This window comes from Halichoerus grypus, chromosome 3 (genome assembly GCF_964656455.1).
Source record: "Halichoerus grypus chromosome 3, mHalGry1.hap1.1, whole genome shotgun sequence".
Lineage (NCBI taxonomy): Eukaryota > Metazoa > Chordata > Mammalia > Carnivora > Phocidae > Halichoerus > Halichoerus grypus.
The window spans coordinates 149405034-149419808 of record NC_135714.1 but is presented as its reverse complement, the minus strand read 5'-3'; the positions used below and the strand labels follow the sequence as shown (position 1 = coordinate 149419808).

The following is a 14775-nucleotide window of genomic DNA, read 5'->3' as shown; positions in this document are numbered from 1 at the left end:
TGTCGTGTGACCTTGGCGGTATTTAATTCTCTGAACTCCAGCTTCCTCATCTGTAAAATGTAGATAATAATATATCCTGCATGAGTTTGTTGTGAGGATAAAATGAGTTAATATATGTAAAATCGCTGGCACAATGTCCTATATATAATAAGTGCTTCCACTCTGCATCTTCCCTTAATTTATTTTTAGTCAGGGAGCATCCCCAATTCTAAAAATCAGAACGTACAAACCATCTGGTCCGAGACCAGCTATTCAAGACCAAATTGCATTCTCTGAAATCCTGGCAAAATAGAATTTGCAAAAATCAGCTCCTGCCTCAACCAGTTATCCAAATTGATATACCCTAACTTCCGTTTGAAGCAAAAGGATTTGCAGAACAAAGGTGATACATGGCTCGGGAATGAGTTCTTCTATATAATCATGGTCAGAGTTTGTATATGATTCATGTGTTGCAGTCCTTTGCCTGAAATACAGCACGATTCAGGTCAGAGTTCAATAAATGTTTTTTGAATGCCTTTCATTTTCTGGTATGTATTAGGAGATTGGCCTAGAAAGATAAGCTGAGATGCAGCTCCTGACCCAAGAAGTGGGGCAGACCAAGAGGTAAACAAGAAATGGATGAAGTAAAAAAGTGCCAATGAGACTGTGGATGAAGGGGAATAATACGTAAGATACATATTTCAGCGGCGCCTGGGTGGCTCAGTCATTAAGCGTCTGCCTTTGGCTCGGGTCATGATCCCAGGGTCTTGGGATCGAGCCCTGCATTGGGCTCCCTGCTCTGCCGGGAGCCTGCTTCTCCCTCTCCCACTGCCCCCGCTTGTGTTCCCTCTCTCGCTGTGTCTCTCTCTGTCAAATAAATAAATAAAATCTTAAAAAAAAAAAGATACATATTTCAGATGTAGAGAGGAACATGGGAAAGGAGAGAAGTGATAGCGTGTGCATTTATGCATTCAATTTATTCAACAAAAATTTATTTGGGACCTACTATTTATTAAGTGCTGTTTTAGGTGGCTAGGATATTTCAGTGAACTTCACAAGACAAAATCCCCCACCATCTTAGAACTTACATGCTAGAGGCAGGGCGGGGGTGAGGCAATGGGACACAGACAATAAACAATGGATATATATATATATATATATATATATATATATATATATATATAGCCAGTGTGCAAATTTAAATAGGGCAGCAAGGGTACACCTCATTGAGAAGGTGACATATGGGTAGTCTTGAAGAAGGTGAAGGAATTAGCCATGCCAATATCTGGGGGGAAGAGAGTTCTAGACAGAACAGCCAGTGCAGAGGCATTAAGCAGGAATGCACACTGGGGGGCTAGAGGAAAGGTAGGGGGAGAGGGATGGGGGGAAGAGAGTGGGAGGAGATATGTCAGAGGTAATGGAGAGCTTGCTCATGTGCTGGGGACCAGCAAGTCATTTGGTGTGACTGGAGCACAACGAGCAAGGTGAATTCCAGATGATGATATCCAAGAGATACCATGCAGGGGACTGGGGTACATTGCTGAGGCTTGGTTTTTCCTGTGTTTGTATGAATCTATGTGTCTGGCAATGCTGAGTATTCTATGTAGATTTTCTCATTTTATCTATGTAAACCACATAAGCAATCTGAAGGGATAGTGAATGTGGACAAATAGGAAGCTAGGTTCATTTATTTATTTATTCAACAGATACTAATTAAGCACCAACTGTATGTCAACCAGTGTTTTAGGTACTGAATGAAAGAAAGCAGAGAAAAACCCCTGCTCTCATGGAATTTACTATCTAATATCTAGCTATAGCTTAGTGACTAAAATGGCACAAAAATGTGTAATATAGAAATACAACTAATTAGCCCATCTTTTCCTATATGTAAACTTGCTGGAAGAGCTAGAATTAAATCGGAAGATAGTTTGTTGAACACATAGTTTGCAATAGTTAACGTTACTTGAACTCTTAAGTGCCATGTGCTAGGTACATTTAAAATTTATTGAAGCATTACAACAATCCTCTAAGAAACTATTATTATCCCCATTTTATGAATGAGGAAACAAAAGTGCACAGTAAGGAAGTTTTCCAAGATCCCAGAGCCAGGACCCACACGGGAGCCAGAAGCCCAGTCTCTAATCCCACAGGACCCAGAGCCTCTGCTCTTGACCTCGAAGTTCTGCGTCATCGCTCTTCTTGGCTGAGCCAACCAGCAGTCCTATTCCACCTCTACCCCTGCTCATTAGCAAATACTAATTTAAATTTAAATACTAACTGAAATTGTTTATAGTTTTTATTACCTAGATTCTTTTCTGTTAGTCTAAATCTTGGCAGGCATTTAATTCAGGAAGCCTTTATCCTTATGTTAGAGCCTGGGATAGTCTGCGATGGAGTCAGTCTTATTCTGAGTGACCAGAGAATGGCAGTTAAGTTTGTTAGGATATTCTTAACTGACAGGAATATTGCTAAGTTACTCAGAAACAGCAAAAGTTAGGAGGTCATGACAACTAAGTGAGACATACAAATAAAAACAGGATGGGAAGATAACACTATTGAAAAGGTAGCATCATTGTTGTGCTGAATGTATTTCCCTCCTGGGTGTTAACCTCTTTCTCGGTTTAATCCTTCATTTGAATCGAAGATCATAACTTCTTAGGGTACAAGGACTTAAGTCTCCTATTACAAATGGGAGTAAGATGTAGACATTGTGCATATTGTTTTCAGCAAGGTATTTGAAAAGCCCCTCTTTGTTCTCTTTTGGCAAGCTGGAGAAATGTGGGCTAGAAGAAATAATATTAGGTAAATTTGTATCTGGTTGAATAACCTCATTCAAATGATGCTCGTTAATGGATCAGTGTCACCTCTATTATATGACAGAGGGCTCAGTTCTTGGCCTTGTGCATTCGGATCCACAACTTAGAAGAAGGCATGAATACATGCAGATCCAATTCATGGATGGAACAAAACTTGTTTGATGGCTAGTAAGTTAGATCAATGAGTCAAAACCCAGGTTGAGATAGAATTTAAGAGAAACAAATGGATAGCTACACAAGTATAAAAGATGAAATATACAGGTATAAGAATATAGAGATGCATCTGTGTAGCAAAATGAGAAAAAGACTGAGTTTTTATACTGAAAATTCATTAAAAAGTTAAGTATGTAAAGTTAAGGTAGAAAATCAATTAACTCAATCATAACAAAGAATGCTAGAAACAGATTCTACTTCCTTTGGTCAGAACACACCTAGAATATTGTGTTCTGTTCTGGGTATCATGACACTTTCTAGAACTATTTGGAGTATGTTAAGAGTGAGTGTCCAGGAAATTGAGGTAGATCCAAATTAAGTCATATGAAGAGTAATGGCAGAAAATCAGACCATTTAATCAGAAGTAAAGAGTAAAGATAGGGCAAATATTTGGGATCTGTATTTAGTGAAACAGATTAAACTTAATCGATGTGGTCTCAAAGTCCAGGGAAGAACTTTTTAATACTTGGGACTGTCCAGAAATGAATGGGCTGAACTGGGATAGTGTGACTGCCTAAGTATGACCACAAGTCCAGGATTTTGTAGTGGGGCTTCATATATCATAACCCAAGTTGAAATACATGCCTTTTAATTAAGCTCTTTGTATACACTTTCCTCATTTTTGGTCCTAAATCAATAGCTAACAAGAACACTTTAAAAATAAGAACCTTGTGACCTTCCATCTGGCATCTTTGTGGACCAGCAGGATTTTATGAGCTGGGAGGCCAAAGCCCTGGCGTATATCACAAGTTACAATAAATAGTCAAATGTAGGCACATGCCAAGAATTCCGCCCACTCACTTTTTAAACTAATGTGACTGTTGCAATGTTATCAATTTAGCTTGAAAGGAAACTTCTTATCTGTATTTCCTGTTTGATGTTATTTTTAAGCCCTTTCTTATGGCAGTTAAATTACAAGAACACCCCAGGGAGCAACTAAGAATAGTAATTTAAACCTTTCACTTTTGGTCTTTGGGGAGGCTGTGTATGTGGTCCTGAGACAAAAAAAAAAGTGTTAAGTGTTTTTTTTTTCTTTCTTTCTTTTTAACTGAAGTATAGTTGACACGCAATGTTATATGGGTTTCAGGTTGCAACATAGTGATTCAACAACGCTATACCTTATGCTGAGCTCACTCACCATACAACACTATTACGATACCATTGACTGTTTTCCCTATGCTGTACCTTTCATCCCCATGACTTAGTCATTCTATAACGGGAAGCCTGTATCTCCCACTCCCCTTCACCCATTTTGCCCATTCCCCACCCCCTCCTCTCTGGCAAATATCAGTTTCTTCTCTGTATTTATGGGTCTGTTTCTGCTGTTTGTTTTTAGATTCCACATATACGTGAAATCACATGGTATTTGTCTTTCACTGGTTGACTTATTTCACTTAGCATTATACCCTCCAGTCCCAACCGTGTTGCAAATGGCAAGATCTCATCCTTTTTTATAGCTGAGGAATTCCATTATATATATACATATATATATATATGTATATATATATATGTATCTGACAACTTTTTTATTCACTCGTCTATTAATGGACATTTGGGTTGCTTCCATGAGATATGTTAAATTTTATCCAGCACATCTTGGGGTTTATGAAGGAGATGATCATATCAATAATTGAACCCAGTAGTTCTTTAAGCTATTTAAAAAATGCTTATTTAGGAATTTCTCTATATTAGACATTAAGCAGTATATACAGAAATAAAAGAAAAAGTTCCTGCCCTCAGGTAATTAACATCTATAAAGGGAGACTATGTAGAATAAAATGTTCCTGGTACAAAAGAAGAATCAAAATGGTATAGGAAAACAAATGGGGGGGGGGCAAATTCCAACTAAAGCAGGAGGGAGGAGTGGGGTAAAGAAAGTAGGTAAACATTGGAGCTAGTAAAGAGATTCTCCATCTGGCTGCCCATGAGAATGTTTTAGGAGCCTTAAAAAAATACCAATACTCAGGGCTCACCTTCTAGAGAGCCTCAGTCAAGCTCACCTTAGGTCAATAGCATACTGCCTTAAATGTACCTTTATAATGTCCTGGAAACTGTGCTTTTGTAATGTTTGATATGTTGTTGATATGAATGTTCTTTCCCTTGGTCAACATTTTCTTGGCTATTCTTGGCCCTTTCATTTCCATATAAATTTCAGAATCAGTTTATCAATTTCCACAAATAAACCTGCTGGGGTTGGACCAATTTTGCATTAAATGTATACACCCTTTTGAACACTGTTATCTTCACAATGTTGGGTCTTATCCTTGAATATGATAGATCTTCCCATATAGCTTTCAATTCCACTTAGTGATGTTTTATAGCCTTCTGTGTAAATGTCTTTCACCTCTGTTGTGAGATTAATTTTGACCTCTGTTGTGAGATTTATTTTGCTTTTCATGGTGATCAAATGAAATTATTTTTGAATTTCATTCGCTATTTTTTTGTTGCTGGTATATAGACATTTGTTTTTCTTATATTTACCTTGTATCCAGGACTATTCTAAAGGTACTTATTAATTTTAATAGTTTGAATATATAATCTTTTGGATTTTCTATATACTATTTCATCTGTGAATTGACTTTTATTTGTTCCTTTCCAATTCTCATATCTTTTATTTTTATTTTTATTTTTTTAAGATTTTATTTATTTATTTGACAGAGAGAGAGAGAGAGCACAAGTAGGCAGAGTGGCAGGCAGAGGGAGAGGGAGAAGCAGGCTCCCCGCTGAGCAGGGAGCCCAATGTGGGACTTGATCCCAGGACCCTGGGATCATGACCTGAACAGAAGGCAGACATTTAACCAACTGAGCCACCCAGCACCCCTCTCATACCTTTTAATTTCTTTATCTTGCCTGATTACTCTGAGTAGGCTATCCTGTACTACGTAAAATAGAAACGATGAGAGCAGATATTATATGTTATTCGTAGTCCCTGGAGGAAAGCTTTCACATTTCACCCCTAAGAGTGATGGCTGTTGTGGGTTTTTGGATAACCTTCTTATTAGATTAAGTTAATTTATTTCCATTAGGTTACTTTCTGTGTGGCTCAGTCTATCTAGTCTCAGATGGTAAAAACTTAAGGATTCATGGATAGACTCATGACTATAAGGCCCCTTGACTTATGACAAAGATGCTACCTCCATGCAGCAGGAAAAAAAAAGTCTTTTTTAATAAATGGTGATTGATCGATTAGATATAAATATGAAAAAGGAATCAACCCCATATTACACTGCATACGTAAAAATATTTCATGGGATTATATATCAAAAGGTAGAAGATTAAACAATAAATCTTCCAAAGATGACTTAGAAGACTACCTTCATGACTTTGGTGTGGGCAAAGATTTCCTAAACAGGACACAAAAGACACTAATCATAAAGAATAGCTCTTCCTCAAGATACTCCATAGAGAACAAAAGAAAGAAATCCAACTGGAATAAGATATTTACAATATGTATGTCCAACGAAGCACTTGTATCTTTCTATCTATCTATCTATCTATCCAAAAGTCTGTAAGAAAAAGTCAGATGACCCATGTTAAAAAATGGTCAAAAGACTTAACAGGTCCTTCACAAAGAAGATATCCAAAGCAGCTACCAAGCATGTGATATCACTCTACAACCACAAAATGAAAAGAGGAAAAGAAAAAGAAACAGAATGCCAAGAGTTGACGAAAATGTGGAGCAACTGGATTCTCATGTAGTATCTGTACCTTGCCCATAGCTCTCAGGCCTCACCAACTCAGTGCGTGCTGGCCCAACCTCCCTCAGTTGGCCACGGTATCTCACTCCCTAAGGGCTTTCTCTGGTCTCAAGAACAATTCTGTCTGTCCAGAGATGTCAGAGAATAAACTCCCCTCCTCTTAGGAGTAATCTTAACCTCAGTTTGACTAGAGTGCTGTATAAATATCCCAACTCCCTTGCTCTCTGACACGTGCTCTATACCATTTCTGGATATCTTTAGTAGGATTGAGTACTAATCACCCACAGTGGTACTTGCTTTATAATTCACCCTTTATTTGCTCCCATCCCTTTCTCATTCACTTACCCACTTCCTACCAAGATTTTGAGGGGCATCTCCCAAATGAAACACCTTCAAATTGTCACTTAAGGTATACATCTAGAGAAATCCAAATTAAGATATATATTATACTCCAATAAAACTTTAGTTAAGAAGAAAAGGACATGGGCGATAGCTCTTAATTTTGGGGGTGGGTGGGTAACAATAGTTAATATTGCTTAGGATAGGTTGCTGTAGTAATGTGGTCTATCAGGATACACCTTACCACTATTTTCAGTGTACAAATTGCATTTGTCACCCACATGAATATAAATTTGATCATGTGGTCAGAAACTGTTAATTTTTACATGGTTTCGCTCACTTAATTATTATCCCTCTTATGTTGATAAAGAAGTTGAAAATCATAGATGCAAAATAGTTTATTCAAGATCACATGACAGTTTCAGGATGAATTAGGATGTGTTAGGCTTGATAGGAAATCATTATGATGACCAGATTGTGAAGGGTCTAGGATAAGAATTGAAAGAAGGCACTTTATCTTCTACTTAGTGGGAAACCAAGTAATGTTATAAAACAGAGGAATGCAATGACCAGATTTTGTAGAAACTCCCTCTGATTTCAGGATGGAAGATGGGTTAGTGAGGGAAGGGACAGGAGGCAGGATGACCCTTGAGGTAGCTCTGACAGTCATCCAGGGGTAAGAGAGGAAGGGCAGCCAGTGGGTAGGGACTGTAGACACGGCAGAGAGGATAGATTTTTGAGATATGGGCGGAGGGTGGGGGGTTTGACAAGTCTTAGTGACTAATTAGACGTAAGGGTAGAAGAAGAGGGAAGAAAGTTTTTTGTTTTGTATCAGTTGATCACTTAAATATTTTTACTGTCACCAACGTCATTCTTTTTGTAAGAGGGGTCCCCCTAGTGGTAAAAGGAAACCAAGAATGGGATTCTTTACCCTTGGTACTTGTGTTATGGGACATGATTGTATTACTGATTTTACAAGGCTCTAAAATAGAGATTTTCCCCCACTTTTTTTTTTTTTTTATGGTGGCAATGACTCACATCTAAGAATAATTGAAAGCTGGGTGGTGGAGTTGGGGGCAATGGATATAGGTGTTCAAATGGTACAGAGTTCCAGTTACAAGAGTTCTGGGGATGTAAAGTACAGCACGGTGACTATAGTTAATAATACTGTGTTGTATATTTGAAAGTTGCTGAGAGAGTAGATCTTAAAAGTTTTCATCACACAAAAAATTGTAACTATGTGAGGTGGTGGATGTATTAACTAAACCGATGGTCGTGGTCACTTTTCAATATATACATATATCAAATTATTACATTGTATACCTTAAATGTACACAATGCGATATATGTCAATTATATCTCAGTAAAGGTGGGAAACGACCCAAAAATCTTCCTGAAAGAAAAGTACGTCTGAGAGCCAATGGCTGCCAATGGGTCAGAAAGTGGGGCCTGACAACAGCCTTCACCCACTCAAGCAAAGGAGCTTCAGGCCACCTTCCCTCTCCAAGAAATTGCCATGTAGCTGGGAGGTGGGGTTGGTTGCTATCAGTGGTGCTGAATCCAAAGGGCATTGGGGAACTCTCCCAGGAATACTGATCTGATTTCTTAAGAGCATGGCAGAGGAAAGAGTGGAGGCTTTAAAGCCAGATGCACCTGAATCTGAATGTTGGCTCTAGCGCAAACATGCTAGTATCGGTTTCTTCCTCTGTGAATTATACATAATAGTACCTAGGTGGTTGTGAGGTTTGAGGTAATATGTGTAAAGCACTAGCTCAATGCCTCCTTAACAGCTGGAGATGATGATGATGATTACCTCCGGAGCTTAGGAGATGGCCCACTGCGGTCCTTTAGGCAATTAGGAGAGTCTTAGGGATCCTGTTTATTCATGAATATGCTAATAAAAAGAGGGAGCTCCAAAGCTACCTCAAAAGATGCTAAGCTCTCTGGAAGCCTCCAGGTCCAAGTAGTGCATCTAAATAGACAAGGTAACACCCCAGAGAGACTTCTGTGTGCTTTCTTTGTGCTTTGGGAATAACCTACGAAATAAACAAGCACTTTCAAAAACAGGTGCATTTGAATAAGCCTGAGTCATTGACCAGGATGAGATATTACAGAAACTTTCCATTTTGAGCCTTTGGCATCTTCCCGATTATGTATAAATACCTTGCTTGTTATATAAATACATAGTGAATATAACTTTTTGCCAAGTAATGCAAGGCCAGAAGCTACAAAAGCATCTGAGAAAGGAGCCATAGCACAATTGTATCCAGTGGGTCCCTTTCCGGAGTCCCTTAGGGTCCTGGAAAGGTTTAAAATGTTAAAGCTGTAAGAGTTACCTCTTGAAATCACCACAGTCATTTTTTTCCCACTCCAGGAGCTGTGTGTGCATGTGTATTAGTTGGTTTTATCCATCTGTAAGCTTTTGTAAGCTCCCTAATAAAAACAACTGTATTTTCTTGGCTTAATTGCATATTATTGAGTGTTCTGAGTCTCATTCTATAAATGTGCAATAATGAGAAATGGTCAGTTCATCAGGGACAACCACATACTAGGCGAATGGTGAATCAGGGATTTTATTGATGTGCCCAGAAAGGAACTTCTTAAAGGTCAGCAGTTGGTTAAGTGACTGCCTTTGGCTCAGGTCATGATCTCAGGGTCCTGGGGTCAAGTCCTGCATCAGGCTCCTTGCTCAGAGGGGAGCCTGCTTCTTCCTCTCCCTCTGTCTGCTGCTTCCCCTGCTTGTACTCTCTCTCTCTCTGATAAATAAAAAAAAAAACCTTCAAAACGTTTCTCTAAAAAAAAAAAAGAATATAACCATAAAAATAAAACAAAACAAAACAACTTTCTTATTGCATTGCACATAGATTGTATCATATTGAATAACAAAGAGGGCTTGGCAAGATTAATCATTTATGATGCAGTTCATAAGGAAAACAGAAGGATACAACTGATGTTTTATACTTTTTCTGGACACAGAGTCACAATGTGCCAGAGGCCGTGGCGGGTGGTGGTATGCAGAAGAAACTTGTACAAATAAGTCTGCCTTTGAGTATAATTTTAGGTGCCCGCCCCTGAAAAGTGGATACCAGAAAGCTTATTAAGTGGGGGAACAAGTATGAAAACCAGTGGTCCCCCATATTGATTCTCTGCAGAGTCTTCCCTTTAGCTTTCCATAGTTTTACCTCAGCCACAGGATAGCCAAATCTCATGATTAAAACTGTGGGTATGACATTTTCTGTATAGTTTAAGAAGTCCTGCCCTAAAAACCGAAAAAGTTGAAAAGAAATTTGTGTGGTATCCTAAAAAGTTTTCAAAAGACAATGTGATGAAGGTATTTTAAAATAAAAAATTAATTGCTCTTTATCAACTCAATAAAATGTGTTTTTTATATTTGCTTTTGAACTATTCTTTTTCTATCATTAAATGTTAACTTTATAATTTTTTAAACTTAAATTCCCCAAATAAGTTCTCCTTAGTTATCCTTGGGCAGGATTTTGGCCAAATTACAAATGGGTCAGTCTGTAGAAAGGTCATGACAATTACTCCTACGTGAGTGTGGATTTATGTATATCTGATTGTCTTAACCCAAACAGCTCCCAAGCAAATGAGACTGAGATATAAATAAATGGATGTCATAAGCGTGTGTGTGTATGTGTGTGTGTGTGTGTGAGTGTGTGTGTGTGTATGACTTGAGGTTCTTAAAAATTACACATGTGTACATTGGTTTACTGGGGACATGGTCTCTCCATTTGATAGTTGTCTGGGCTAAGACTAGTCCCTTCATTTGCAGTGCATGTTCTGGCTAAAAGCCATTTTTCTCCTTTCCTCCCTTCCCTCCCTCCTTCCTTCCTTCCTTCCTTCCTTCCTTCCTTCCTTCCTTCCTTCCTTCCTTCCTTCCTTCCTTCCTTCCTTTCTTTTAAAAGATTTTATTTATTTATTTGAGAGCAAGAGAGAGAGAAAGCAGGAGCAGGGGGCAGTGGTGGAGGGAGAGGGAGAAGCAGACTCCCCGCTGGGCAGGGAGCCCGATGCAGGCAGGACTCCATCCCAGGACCCTGGGATCATGACCTGAGCCGAAGGCAGACGCCTAACCGACTGAGCCACCCAGGCTCCCTCAAAGCCATTTTTCAATCATAAGTGATTGTGATGGGTGTGCACACAACCAGCAAAGCCAAAAGCAATGCCCCTTGCAGCACACCCTATCTCTCCCTTAATCTTTGCTGGTGGTCTCCAAATGTCTGAGTCCAATGTGTGTACTTGTGTCTGGGTAACAATTTAAATCAAAACAGTGTGTTAACGAACTTTTGAGGTAGAAAACCTTAAGCCCAGCAGTTTGAGAATGCGTGCAGTGAGCTGAGTCTTACCTTTCTGTATCCCCAGAGCTGGTTCCCCTTCATGCCGTGACAGTCATAGAGAGTGACCGCACTGTTGTGCGAGATTGCATCGAAGCAGAATTTTCGGGTGTGCAGTGGCTCACCGGGTCGAATATCTTCTCTCCACCCAAAAGTAAAGAGCTAGCAAAAACAACAATAGCAGAAAAGCTACAGTGAGCTTAATTTGGAGAGTCTGGAGGAGGGGGGAGGTCTTTTTAGCAATGTGGAATTCGGGCTTTGTGATTTATCAGAAAAGAACTCCATCTAGGCATAATAGAGGTGTTGAAAAAGGCTCGTATCGTAAAGCTCTGTAGCAGCAACAGTGGAAACTTTGGCCTGGGCTGCCAAAAAATACAAATGAGGGCTTTCCAATTAAGTACCAGGAAAAATAACAGAGCGGTGGAATGGAAAGAAAAGAGAGAAAGGGAGGGAGGGAGGGGGGAGTGGCAAGGCGGAAGATGGAGGGGGAGGGGAGGGAGAGAAAGAAGCTCTTTAATGAGGCTCTTCACATTCTTCACTATATAAAATGTTACTGGATCAAATGCTACGCAGTTAGCTCAAATAAGCAGATTAACTGCAAAAAGACCAGGAGCCCAGTTGAGCTGGATGGATGCTAGCAGTTTGAAAAATTTGATTTAAATGGAAGCTAAGCTTAATGAAGTCAAGAACAGGCAAATTAATTTTCTGGGGTTGGTATGAGTAATTCAGCAGGGCAGTGTAGAAAGTTTTGGACTGTAACATACAGTTAAGAGATACAGTTCACACACATACACAGATTCCTCCTTCCCGGATGAAAACAGAAGCTTCTCCTTACTGCGTTTAATGGACTCTGCTATTCCATCCAATCTTTTCCTCTTTTAGTCCATTCTATCCTAACCATCCCATTCTATTATATGAAAAATGCTACTTTGGAGGCACTAAGTGGATTTTAGAATATATTGAATTAAGAAAAAATCACTTCTGTAAGGGTGTATTTTTTTTTAAACAACATATTGCAACTTTTTTTTTTAAAGTAATGATATAGTTTTGTTTATTAGTAATGTATATAGGCCTTGTTATGTCAATTATATTTCAATTTTTTAAAAAAAAATCTATACAGGCAAAAGAAAACTGACCTTCAAATGGCCACCTAGAAAATTTTATACTTATTCCAATGATGCTAGCCTTGTTCAGAAAATGTGGGGCACCACAGACCTATAAAACATTAGAGATAAAAAGTAAATATGGTTATTTTAGAGACAAATACCCAAATATCTGTAGTGGGTATGACTCTAGGGATACAATAAATAATGTGTTGTTTTATTTTCTTTTAATCACCTTAAATCTGACTCTGAGCCCCATTCTACCAGGCTGCTGGAGATAAGCACTTCCATCCATTATTTGGGTTCCCAATTCCAAGTTGCGCCAAGATCCTGGGATCTTTTGGCACTGAAGCATTAAAGAGTTTCTTAGTCATCTATCCAGACTGCCAAGAAGTCCATTGTCCCAGCGGATTATGATTCCTTCCTGTCCAGCATCCCACCTCTTCTGTGTATACTTGGAGCACTGAAGGTTTAGGCTGGGGGTCCTGTGCCAGCGGCCCAGGTTTCTTTCTTTTTTTTTTTTTTTAATTTTATTATGTTATGTTAGTCACCATACATACATCATTAGTGTTTGATGTGGTGATCCACGATCCATTGTTTTCGTATAACACCCAGTGCTCCATGCAGTACGTGCCCTCCTTAATACCCATCACCAGGCTATCAAATCCCCCCTCCCCGCTCCCCTCTAAAACCCTGTTTGTCTCTCAGAGTCCATAGTCTCTCATGGTTCATCTCTCCCTCCAATTCCCGCCCCCATTTTTCCCTTCCTTCTCCTAGTGTCCTCCATGCTATTCCTTATGTTCCACAAATAAGTGAAACCATATGATAATTGACTTTCTCTGCTTGACTTATTTCACTTAGCATAATCTCCTCCAGTCCCATCCATGTGGATGTAAAAGTTGGGTATTCATCCTTTCTGATGGCTGAGTAATATTCCAGTGTATATATGGACCACATCTTCTTTATCCATTCATCTGTTGAAGAGCATCTCGGCTCTTTCCACAGTTTGGCTATGGTGGACATTGCTGCTATGAACATTGGGGTGCATATGGCCCTTCTTTTCACTACATCTGTGTCTTTGGGGTAAATACCCAGTAGTGCAATTGCTGGGTTATAGGGTAGCTCTATTTTTAAATTTTTGAGGAATCTCCACACTGTTTTCCAAAGTGGCTGTACCAACTAGCAATCCCACCAACAGTGTAAGAGGGTTCCCCTTTCTCCACAACCTCTCCAACATTTGTTGCTTCTTTCCCTGTCCATTTTTGCCATTCTAACTGGTGTAAGGTGGTATCTCAGTGTGGTTTTGATTTGGATTTCCCTGATGGCTAATGATGATGAACATTTTCTCATGTGTCTGTTAGCCATTTGTATGTCTTCTTCAGAGAAGTGTCTTTTCATATCTTCTGCCCACTTTTTGACTTGATTATTTGTTTTTTGGGTGTTGAGTTTGAGAAGTTCTTTACAGATCTTGGATACCAGCCCTTTATCTGTAGTGTCATCGTCCTGGGATCGAGCCCCGCGTCGGGCTCCCTGCTTGGCGGGAAGCCTGCTTCTCCCTCTCCCACACCCCCCCTTGTGTTCCCTCTCTCGTTGTCTCTCTGTCAAATAAATAAATAAAATCTTAAAAAAAAAAAAAAGGCAAATATCTTCTCCCATTCTGTGGGTTGCCTCTTTGTTTTGTTGACTGTTTCCTTTGCTGTGCAGAAGCTTTTTATCTTGATGAAGTCCCAAAAGTTCATTTTTGCTTTTGTTTCACTAGCTTTTGGAGATGTATCTTGAAAGAAGTTGCTGTGGCCGATGTCAAAGAGGTTACTTCCTATGTTCTCCTCTAGGATTCTGATGGATTCCTGTCTCACATTGAGGTCTTTCATCCACTTTGAGTTTATCTTTGTGAATGGTGTTAGAGAATGGTCGAGTTTCATTCTTCTGCATGTGGCTGTCCAATTTTCCCAGCACCATTTATTGAAGAGACTGTCTTTTTTCCATTGCATGTTTTTTCCTGCTTTGTCAAAGATTATTTGACCATAGAGTTGAGGGTCCATATCTGGGTTCTCTATTCTGTTCCATTGGTCTATATGTCTGTTTTTGTGCCAGTACTATGCTGTCTTGGTGATCACAGCTTTGTAATATAGCTTGAAATTGGGCAACATGATGCCCCCAGCTTTATTTTTCTTTTTCAACATTTCCTTGGCGATTCGGGGTCTTTTCTGATTCCATACAAATTTTAGGATTGTTTGTTCCAGCACTTTGAAAAATGTCATTGGAATTTTGATCGGGA

General features: G+C 39.2%; 1 protein-coding gene across 2 annotated transcripts in view; it reads right to left on the bottom strand.

Moving 5' to 3' along the window:
- Nucleotides 1-14775, bottom strand: part of GALNTL6 (polypeptide N-acetylgalactosaminyltransferase like 6) — a 1190952-nt gene that overhangs the window by 4848 nt on the left and 1171329 nt on the right. For both annotated transcript variants that reach the window (XM_078069438.1, XM_078069439.1), the window contains one exon: nt 11407-11556. In XM_078069438.1, coding sequence (XP_077925564.1) covers nt 11407-11556 — 150 coding nt within the window. The remainder of the gene's footprint in view (nt 1-11406; nt 11557-14775) is intronic.